We start from the raw sequence: 11,861 nt of genomic DNA, 5'->3' as shown, positions 1-11,861 counted from the left end.
GCCTTTCAGGAATTTGTTAGTCCGCCCCTTGAATAGCCCCATGTTGTAATCAAATGGGAACACCGCCGAAGGGGGTTGATTCCACAGTTTGCATGTGCGTGGGGAAAAAGGATCTGGCACAACGGGTGTCGAAGTGCACCCAGGTGGTGAGGGTGGAATTGTTTGCGGTGGCATGCGGTGCGGTTGTAGAAAAAAGAGCAATTAAGATAATAGGTACGTCAATAATTATGTTAAAACTTTACAGATTTACGAAAAAAAATATTTAACCTTTACTGTTGTTTCAACCCTTTTGAGTCGTACCGTGAACTAACCGGAATATTATTTCGGTACCGAAAAACAAGACATCATCAAGGCATTCGGATTTTTGATTTATCGTGCAAACATTATCAAAAAATACGATTGTAGTACGAAACCCTCGGTGCGCGAGTCTGACTCGCACTTGGCCGGTTTTATTTATTTGTATTAAAATCCAATCAAAGAGTGCCCCTCTTTGATTGAAGGATAGAAGATGTATGTATTCTGTGTCTCCAGCATATCTCTGTACCAAATAGATGATGCTCGGCGACTTTGTCTACGTGAATTTAGGTTTATTGACAATCCCGTTGGAACTGGGAACTCTCTGATTTTCCGAGACAACAAAAGAATAGGTAAGTACTATGTAAGTATATGTATGTTATTCCCTGGAATGCAAGCTAAAATTATCTCTGTACCCGTCAAAAACGGTTAAACAGATGGGCCGTGAAAAGCTAGCAGACAGACAGACACAGTACTCGTGTTTGTAATAATTAGTAATCTTAAAAGAAAAAAATCCATGTTACCCTCTTTTTATATACTACCACCTACATGACTATCAACCAGAACTAAGTAATTTTACACAGTAGGTAATTACTTAATCATTTTCCTTAATCACAGTAGGTAAGAGATCCTCGAGATCCTCAATAGGTACCTACATAAATACAAATATCAATAAGAAAATTGGTACGAGACGCGTTGAAAATGAATCAACAAAAGCGCCTCGAGTCTCGACCCAACGCTCGGTCGCTCCGCAGACTGGTCCGATCTCTTTCATGTAATAAACTGGCCATAAAATTGTGAGGAGGATACTAAAAAACTTGTTCCGTATTCTGGAGTAGCCAGTGTCTGAATCCTTGTGACCGCGGGTGACTGGGCCAGGCGCGCACACGATCTTCGTAGTTCGTGTATTGCGATAGATGGCTCATTGGCTCATTGCATTCACGTCGTGCGTCGTTACCGAGCGGACGTCTCCCGTCTGTCGCCGTTCGCCTCGATTGGTCGAGTTAGTTTTTTGTTGACCGTTACGCTCGGAAAAAGCTTCATTCGTGCTGTACGTTTATATAGTCGAATTTGTGTTGGACATAGTTTCGATTGTGACGTAAAAGCTGGTCGGTGCAGTGATAACGGGGAGTGATGTGATTTGTGTTGTGTTTACGTTGCGATGTGCGTGCTAGTGTAGGAGGCAGGAGGCTCTAGATCATGGGGTATGCGTCGAACGGTGCGGGGCGGGCAGCGCACGAGGCGCTCCTGGCTCGACAGGACGCGGAGCTGCGTCTCATGGAGACCATGAAGCGTAGCCTTCAGGCTAAGATGAAAAGCGATAGAGAATATGCGCTCGCGCTTTCCGCCGCCGCGACGCAAGGACAAAAGATGGACAAATGCGAGGAGCTAAACGGTACGATGTAATATGGATGGCTTAATTCAAATTCCATTCTTGTTTACAGTTTATTTATCTACGTAGGTAACTTTCTCCCGAGATTTCGGACACAATTTATGCGACAATTTCACTTTGTCAACATTTACCGTCTGCCAATCAGCAGACTACGGCCTAAATCGCTCTCATTCTGAGGGAGACCCGTGCTCAGTAGTGTGCCGGCGGTGGGTTGATCATGATGATGATGATGATGAATATTTACCGTGCGACCATTATTATTAGGTCGTTCAAAACAGATACAAAAAAGACCTACCCTTACAAAATAACCGCCATAAAACTGTTACCGTTACGTTTGAAAGTTTGAATGGTCAAATAAAACAGAGGTCGAATTCTTTGTACATAATAGAAACTGTTAATGTGCTGCTAATGACCATAAGATAATAAAAATTACTTCTACTGACGCACTAATCTCGTAGAACTTGTTTTGTTAATATGGGTATTGGGTAGGTATTGTCCAATATTATGCATTTAATGGTCCGCGACAGGTTGAGATGGCAATCGGGGTATGAAGTGAGGGGACGCCCTGCGCACCCACACGTCTCCCGCGCTCGCCCGCACTGAGTTAGTGCGGGGCGTTCCCTTCCCGATAGGCTACTTTTCATCCCGGAAAATCAAAGAGTTCCCAAGGGATTTTTAAAAACCTAATTCCACGCGGACGAAGTCGCTGACATCAGCTAGTTTTTATTATGTATAACTTATTTTCATCATCATTATGATCACGGCCCACTACTGAGCACGGGTCTGCTCTCAGAGTGAGAAGATTTAGGCCATAGTCTGCCACGCCGGCCCAATGCCGTTGCATAATATTACATAATACAACCTATCTATTATGTTCTTTTCATGAATATTTCTAACTTCTTTTTGTACCTATTCTACTCCCTCTACAACCTCTCGCACTGCCAAGGGTCACTGGTAGAGATCTCTCATAGAGATAAGTGTTTCCTTGTCCACTTTTACTCTTTTTCTCTTTACTGTAGAGTGTAGGTAAGTAAATGTGTTTGGTACAAATAAAAAATAAACAAATAAATTAATTAGGTAATTAAGATTTTACTTGTAACACAGGATCAGTGATAGCCGCAGCGTGGAGGACTATGACCGAAGAGTGGGAGAACACCAGTCGGTTCATCAAATCAAATGCCGAAGCTTTGGAGTCAAGAGCTTTGGACCGCCTCATCACGCTCATGACGGAACGGCGGAAGGCACGCAAGGTCTACCAGGAGGACCACACGAAGATATCTTCACAGTTCACACAGGTGAGTTGTAATTTTCAAAAAAATCTAGTAGAAGTTCATGGTAACGACAAGTCATGAACTCGTTAGTTTAGCAATCAGGTACATATTATATATAGTCCGGGACAGGTCGAGATGGTAATCGGGGTATGAGGCGGACACACGGGTGTACGGGCCGTACGTTACCGGCGCTCGCCCGCACCTGGTTAGCGCGGGAGCTGTGCGGGGCGTTTCTTCCCCGATGGCTATCTCGACCTGTCGCGTACCTACTTAAGTATGTATTTGAATTCACGGAATTTGGATTCAGCCTAGGAAGTACCAAAAATTTGTGTTCTAACAAAATATGTAGCAATTTAGGAACATTTAAAATACAGGTAAGTAAAGGAACTTTTTTAACCCTTGACTCCCTTGAGGACAGTCGCAATGTGTTAAGCTTGTGTTAACAAATTCGAAGCTTTCAAAGTGATTGATGTGATCCTTGAAGCAAAAAAAAATAAGCAAGAGCTCTTGTAATTGAAGAGTGTCAAATATGTCACTTTTGAATTTCTGCACTCTGCACTTACGAAGCCCCACTAACACATAACTTACTCTTATAACTTGGTACCTAAAGCTGTAATGCCCTAGCGGTTAAGACGGCCACCTCCTATTCGGAGGTCGGGGGTTCGATCCCGGGCATGCACCTCTAACTTTTCGGAGTTATGTGCGTTTTGAGTAAGTAATTAAAATATCACTCGCTTTAACGGTGAAGGAAAACATCGTGAGGAAACCTGCACACCTGAGAGTTCTTCATAATGTTCTCAAAGGTGTGTGAAGTCTACCAATCCGTATTGGCCAGCGTGGAGTCGTGGTAGACTCTGCTAAACCCCTTCTCATTTTGAGAGGAGACCCGTGCGCTGTAGTGAGTCGGCGATTAGTTGATGATGATGATGATGATGATAATTACCGTACGAGGCTGAAAGTAATGAACATCGACCTTTAGAAGGAGATAGCAGATTTGTAGAGCGTTGTCTCTGTCGTTGAGACCGACAAAACGTCATAGAGGTATGAGTCTGTCACTCATACCTCTATGACGTTTTGTCGGACAACGCTCTACAAATCCGAAATGTCATTCTAAAGGCCGAAGGACATTACTTTCTGCCTACTGTATCTATTTACGCAAATATTAAGTTCTGTACGTATTTAATTAGCGTCATATCGTAGCTGCAATGAGCTTATCAGCCGAGCTATCAGCGTGTCCGATCACGTTCCGCTGTCGATAGCGAGTAACGACGCGAGCTACTGACTCATTAGTAGGTATATTCAGCAATTCCCATTTACCCCTCAATGATGCAGACCCAATCTCGTGGCCAGTCACTTTATGTATCTTCTTCTATTACATAAATAAAAGGAAAAGCTGACTGATTGATTTATCAAAGCACAGCTCAAACTACTAGATGTATCGGGCTGAAATTTGGCATGCATACAGTTATTATGACGTAGGCATCCGCTAAGAAAGGGTTTTTGAAAATTCAACCCCTAAGGGGGTATATATGGGGGTAATAAGGGTATAAAAATTGTATAGTTGCGGACGAAGTCGCGGGGATTAGCTAGTGGATGATAAAACTAGCTAATACTTGCGAAGTGGTCCACGTGGATTTAGGTTATTAAAAATCCCATGGGAACTCATTGATTTTCCGGGGCAAAAAGTAACCTATGTCACTCTTAATGTTTTTACTTAACTATAAGTGGACTGTATGGAACAACTCTAAATCGAATTTCGTCTGTGATTCTAGTAGATACTAGGGAACTATAGGGGTATCTATTATAGCTTATATTTAGCCTATATTTAGCTTGTGCAGTGTTTAGATTTTAGTTAAGACTTGAGTTTAATATAAGCCGATATGGTTTAACTATTCTAATACCCACAATTCGTAGACTGTTATATTGTAAATAAATATTTCCCAATCGTAGGTAAATTACGTGTATTTAATATCACATTTCGTCACGATTAATCAATAACATTTTGAGTTAGTTAGTAAAGCCATTAAAGCCTTTAACGTTTTCCGTTATCGACCGGTTTAGCACGTTTCCTAGTTTGGTTCAGTCATCCGCTTCCTATCGGCGATCTACTTTTATAACTCGGTACTAGTAATAGGTCTTAGAATGGTGCAAGAAAGAACCGTGTCAGGGTCACAGTGCGACTTTTAGCTTTTCCTATCTCGTTGATGTCAGATACTGTAAATAACTTCATCATCAACCGATAGACGTCCACTGCTGGACAAGGTCTCTTGTAGGGACTTGCCACGCCATGGTCTTGCGCCGCCTGGATCCAGCGGCTCCCTGCGACTCGTCTGATGTCGTCCGTCCACCTAGGGGGAGTCTTCCAACACCGCGTCATCATGGATTGAACTATCTATACCATGACTATTGTTTTCAAGCAACGACAAACTTATTTCTTGCATATTGAAGCGAGATAAAATTTCACGCTTGTTTCACATTTTCATAGGTAGGTACAATCTACTTTCGAGTGCTAAATCTCAATATTTTGTATCACAAAAGGCCACCTAGTTCTGTGGCGCTGGGCAAATTGCCAATTTTTTCGCCGACATGTAAATAAAACAAGCAAGATTCGCGTGCGACAAACCAGCCAACCGCTAGCATCTGTTCGGAATTATAACTGGAGTATGAAATTGGGATGGTGCCCTAATATTTATTTTGGAATATCTCTTGATAGTTATTACAAGCGGACTTGCATAATATTTAGGTTTCATTGGATTGATTTATATCGATTTACTAACTGATCCGCCCCGGCTTCGCTCGGGTGGAATTTAGAAAATCGAGGTGGGGGTTGAATTTCCAAAAATCCTGAAACACGTATTTCGTCATTTGTGATCGAAAACCCAAAGACCAATTTTCATGCAAACAACTTTAAAAATGACGGACTTTCATACAAACTTTCATCCTGTGGTAACTGGTAATAAATACGAGTACCTATAGTTGACGATCGTGGTCTTGGTAAGAGCCTTATCTCTAATGTTTCAATTGCTTCTATTGAAGTGGATTCCGAACTAGTACTAGTAGATTAGCTTGATGATTCGAATAAAGAAATCATTCCTATTTGTATTGGATTGTTCATTTTATCAAAATTATTGTTTTGCATATTGGTAAAAGCGTTTGTACCTCTAGAAATTATTGATAGGTATATATCTACATCAATTTTAACCACAGTGAAACATTTAATTTAAGAAATCTACTAGGGAAGTAGATTTTTGTTACACTATTGAAATCTTAGTCACTGCTATGCCTCTTCAGTCAATTAAAGTATTACTAATTATTTTCCGTTTAGTGACGTAAACACTGATAAGATCAAGTATGGTAACAAAACAAAGCAATAAGTTCTAGTCATGTTCTAGTTCACTCTGACAATACGGAAAAACAATCGTGAAAAGTACTTAGACACTTGTCACCTACACCATTCGATATAGAGTATTAAATATAAAGTACCTAGGTCCTAGGTATTTGAGGCTGACTGTCGTTGCCTTGGCATTTACTTGGATACGCAATTGTGCACAATGCACTAACAATAGCATGCCAATCGCAATAGGCCAAAATAAGACATCAATGTTTTAATGGTTTTATATATTGAGCCTTGTATTTATCTACTAATTTGTCTTCTTCTTCTTTATCATCATAATATTATAATGTGTGCGCCCTCTTAAATTATTTAATAATAATTCGTCAATAATTCTCATAATATTGAAGTAAAGAAAATTCACATCATCATCATCATCATTTCAGTCTCCAGACATCCACTGCTTACATCTTTCCCAAAGAGCGCCACCATACCCGGTCCTCAGCCTTCCTCATCCAGCAATTTTCCACCACCCGCTTTAGAGCTGTCTTTCCTTATGTAAAAAGTACTCTGTGGGGCTGTCCACACTACGCTTGTATTGTACTTGTTTGCGGTCTCCATTGTATGTTTTCCTTACTAACTTATCTCCGTAAATAGAGTAGGTATAGAACTTTCCGGCTTCAAGAACCATCTAATTAAAAAGTAAAGCCGCAAAGAAAATTATTTAGTTCAAATTTCAAAAGCTCCGATACTGGACGATTGGTTTGGTGAGCAAACAGTAATACTTAAACAAAGGAGAGCAAATAATCCTTTCTTTGCATGAGATCTCACCTCTCATTCATATGTACTGTAAAAACAATGATTCAGAGAAGGAGATAAAATGCGTAATTTTGTAAGATCTAGTGAGTCGCGTAAAGTCTTCGGTCTGTATCGGGATTGGTCGCGCGGCACCTGTCACCGTTCATTGGCCCTGCGCCTGCGACGACGGCTCGTGCAACGTCGATTTCTTCTTTAGAAATCTTTTTGTTATTACCATTATATTCAATATTTTTAATATCCGTTTCCGTAATATTGAATTTCACTTCTATCATCACTTCTTGTAAATAGGAATCGGTTTAGCCGATTCATATTAAGTGTTAACATAAATCGGCTGCACAATATTTCAGTGCGTGGTAGGTAGGTATTCGCAGACAAAAAAAAAGAATCCCTAGGAAAAGGCAAACTCATAACAGCAATAACCCCTACAAAGCGTATTCCTTGCATGATGTCAAGTGAACTATGGTAGAATGCATGAGCCAAAATGCCGCGTGCTGTAATGAAAAAAAACAAAGGCAAATGGGATAGACAGGAACAAGATAGCGCCTAAAGACAGCCATCTTTCAGATGAAATCCAGAGGCGTTACCTGAAAGATACAGAAAAGATATCCCCAACGGAGTCGGGCGTGTCTAAGGCATCCATGAGAATTTTCCTCCTCCTCAAACGAACAAAAATTTTATAAACCGTGCAAATATGATGAAGTAGTCAGAATTTAGTGTTGTTTGTTATTTCTTTTGGATTTAGCTATCCCGATTTAATGGCACAAGAGAAAGCCATTCTTGAAAAATCTAATGATTCCCTGTTCCCACGAAATTTTTGAAAACCTAATTCCAAAATTCGCAAACAAAACTCGCAAAAGTTGCGGGCATAAGCACTACATTAAATAGAAAAGATTTATAACTAGCTTATGCTCGCAACTTCATCCGCGTGGACTACACAAATTTCAAACCCCAATTTCACCCCCTTAGGGGTTGAATTTTCAAAAACCCTTCCTTAGCGGTTGCCTACGTCATAATAGCTATCTGTATGCCGAATTTCAGTCCGATCCGTCTAGTAGTTTGAGCTGTGCGTTGATAGATCAGTCAGTCAGTCAGCCAGTCAGTCAGTCTTTTATATATTTAGATTAGATAGATTTCAATGGACCTATCCAATCTTCTATTTTGTCACGATTCACGAAGTTGTTTGGCCAGAATTGAAACGCTGAACATGCATCGAAAGTTTAAAATAGCGCCAATACAATTTCGATGTGTCAATCGCATCTATGGCATAGTGAGCTCCGTCGCTCGGTCTGATTGGACCGGATCTGACCCAGATGTTGTTCCAACTTCCACTACTTGACGCGGATTGAAAATCGAGAATCCCGTTCGTGTCTGTGTTACCGAGTGAATAAAATGCAGGAACTAGGCCAAAAGAATCGCGTACAACGCGCTGTCTACTTGGCTCTTTGCATCTGTTAATAATACTGACCCAGATTAATCTAAACCGTGGGTGGTAGAACTGATCTATTGAATGGTAGGTATAGGTACTCGTTACATTACTTTCGTTTTGTTTTGGACTCTAAATTACGAGTATATACATTACATGCAAGATCAAGATTATCAAAGTATGTGGTAACTGGTACATAATATAAATTTTAAATATAGACTTTATCACTGCCTGTTTGGTGGTAGACTAAGGACTCGTCATGGCAGGAAAGCTTTCAGTTAATTTAGTCTGCGTGAGAGAGCTATGCATCGAGTTTCTCAACGTAATCAAATCAGAAATGAGGAGATCCGTCTGGAGAACCAGAGTAATCGACATAACTAAGCGGATTGCGAAGCTGAAGTGGCAACGGAGAAGGCAGTGGGCACATAGTTTGCAAAACCGATTGACGTTGGGGTCCCAAGGTGCTAGATTAGATGATGGTTCATGGTTAGATTATTGTATTCAATCCAATCCATTAGCCTGTATGTATCCACCTAGCAGAACTATAGACCTAGATTATATCTATTAATATACCTAATACACCTTTTCGGAAGTGCGCCACCGAACAAAGTCCTCCGTTATCCTCATTCACCATTTGTATTATTACTTCTAAATAAATTATGGAAATATAAAACAAATCAGAAACGAAATTTTGATTTTATCATTATTTTATGATTTTTATGTTTCAACTTTCAAGCATGTAATTTTGTGGCACATTTCAGTATGGATGAACTTGCGTGTGTTGTATTTTTAAGGTTCCGTACCCGAAGGGTGGCAACGGGACCCTATTACCACAGTTTTAAGTTTCCGCTGTCCGTCCGTCTGTCAGCGGACTGTAGGTACCTATATCATGAAATGTTAAAGTATGTATATATAGTCCGCGACGTGGGTTGTGCAGGTGTGCGAGCCGTTCCCTCCCCGATTGCCATTTCAACCTGTCGCGTATTATAGGTAGAGAGTTAAAATTTTCAGTGTATAGGTATTTCTATTCCCGCTATAGCAAAAAATAATAAAAAAAACGATTTTGAAATTGGCTGCCATGCAAGTTGAAAAAAATTAAAAAGTATATACCTCATGTTAAAATTATCTTGAACGGAACACTTCGTGTGCGAGTCCGACTCGTTCTTGATCGGTTTTTACCAGCGGCGCGTTCGGAATCATAAAATATAAGCTGCCGTGACGAACGTATAACATAACGCTCCGAACGTTTAATTCAATTAGGTACTCCAAAATATCGTAACTAAAGACCATGGGAATCGGCATGTTCGTCTTTGAAATCGTTTAGGATAATCTTTCTTGTAGAATAGATATACCTACCAGTTCAATCTTTTGCAAATGACGGAAAAGTTTTAAAGAAATCTTATAAAAGTGTTTTAGACAATTTTAGAGACTATAATTTCGACGAGCATTTTTTGGCACTGTTTTTAACATTTAACTCCCTCGAATCTGAACTGATTTTGACATTCCTTTTTTATTATTGAAAAAGTGTATAGTCTGGTCAAGTATATGCTTGGTCCCATTTAAAGGAGATCGCCCGTGAACGGGCCCTCTTCGTGTCAAAACTTAAATTAATTTTTTTTTAATGTGTTATTTTTTTACGATTATGTTTTATAACGACTTTTTTCACTCTATTATTGAAAATATCCACAATTACAGTTAGAATCGTAAACATGCATTTATTTTGAAGAAGTATTAATTAAATATAACCTCAATATCAGCAATATAAAAAATAAGATTTCTTTATAACCAGGGTGAATAAATAGAAATCGTTTGCAGAATATAAAGAGTTAATTATTTGTCTACAAAATAAAATTAAAACCATGGTGACATAACAATTATATTAGGGGGGGCCCAAAGCTCCTAAGAAAATGGGCAATCTCTTTTGGTGAAGGTCTTCGGAAATGAAGGTGGGAACTCCTGAAAAAACAACAGTAAAATCTCTCGATTAAATTAGTAAGTGAGTCATTTTTCAAAAGTCACGGTAATTAGAACCATGGCAATGATAAAAAATAACAGTAGCAGAAACAGAAACAGGAGAAAATTCGTAAGATATCATATATTATCAACAGGTATGTCCTATAACCTATTGCTGCGTAACCCTCAAATCATCTCATTAGTCTATTTTGAGAAAGTGATATCCGCAGCCAATAGGTGAAAGCGCCGCTCGCTCCAACGGTTATCTAAATTCGATAACCGAGCACAAGCAGGTATTATGAAGACTCCATAATCTTGCACAATGGACTTTGCAAGCAAAATAAAGACAGGTGACTAATAATAATCGCACATTACAAACAAGGCACCCATACTGCAAGAGCTGCGAGAGTCGCACGGCACCAAACGCAAGTCATTATTTGCACTGAAAACTCAAATAACATACGCTGAATAAATCTATGAAAGCTGTTTCATGCCAGAGCAGCACGGGTAAAGCGTGCCACAGAGCCGCATGCTTAAATAATTATTATAAACGTAACAAACAGCAAGAATCGTCGGCTTACTGTAATATTCTAATTCTATACAGCACAATGGGGCTTAAAATTATAGACTGACACATTTATGCTGCTCAGAGCCGCAATGTATATGTTTTGATTTGTAGTATGTCATATTGTCATGTTACCCCGGTCGTTAGTACCTACTATTATATATTCTGTGCCCCGGTGTGAAACAGCACATCATCATAACTGATTTCCAGCAAAGTTATTGAACTTTTAAGAAAGTTAAGTTAAGACTTATTTTTAATATTTATTTACTATGAATGCATAAACAAAATAAATATCGATAGATTTACCGTCATTAGGTGGGCATTATTCTTGCAGCATCATGATTGAGAAAGGAGTTGAGATAATTTTTATTTTTATGGGAACGAGATTCCTGTGCGTAGTTCTATAAGAATCAGTCATCAAAAAGGATAAAAAATGTATGTGTCACAAGATTTTGTTAGCGGCTTGTCTCGTAAAGTGCGATCATCTTTAAGATCGTGACTTTTGCGGACAATAGAGTTGCTCATGCCACGAAGTGCTTTTTATCTACAGTTCTAGTCATTCTAGTCCCTGACTCAATAAGTGACCATTTGTTCAGAGCTGGTACTGCTGGTAGTGTTTATCTTTGGAATTTCCATTTCCTTTTACCGATAAATAATAATGTTATCTGTCGTATGTTTTTATGACTTTATCCGTTCATCGGTTCCCTTGTTTGTATGACTTTATCAGTTTATATGTTCCCCAGTGTTCTGCTTTTGATAGGCTATTTATGACGTCATGACAAAAATATTGTTATGAAAAAAATGACACTTAT

The 11,861-nt window shown here is 39.4% G+C and overlaps 1 protein-coding gene across 3 annotated transcripts in view; it reads left to right on the top strand.

The window, feature by feature from the left end:
• The first annotated feature begins 1,153 nt into the window (after positions 1-1,153).
• FER (tyrosine-protein kinase Fer) overlaps positions 1,154-11,861 on the top strand; it is a 63,242-nt gene continuing 52,534 nt past the window's right edge. Inside the window, exons 1-2 of one of the 3 annotated variants that reach the window (XM_069501336.1) lie at positions 1,154-1,690; positions 2,792-2,982. In XM_069501336.1, coding sequence (XP_069357437.1) covers positions 1,495-1,690; positions 2,792-2,982 — 387 coding nt within the window. In that variant the 5' untranslated portion in view covers positions 1,154-1,494. The remainder of the gene's footprint in view (positions 1,691-2,791; positions 2,983-11,861) is intronic. The other 2 variants (XM_034972490.2, XM_034972491.2) reach the window with 2 other exon arrangements.

This window comes from Maniola hyperantus, chromosome 10 (assembly GCF_902806685.2).
Source record: "Maniola hyperantus chromosome 10, iAphHyp1.2, whole genome shotgun sequence".
Taxonomy (NCBI): domain Eukaryota; kingdom Metazoa; phylum Arthropoda; class Insecta; order Lepidoptera; family Nymphalidae; genus Maniola; species Maniola hyperantus.
This window is presented reverse-complemented; position numbering and strand designations above follow the sequence as displayed.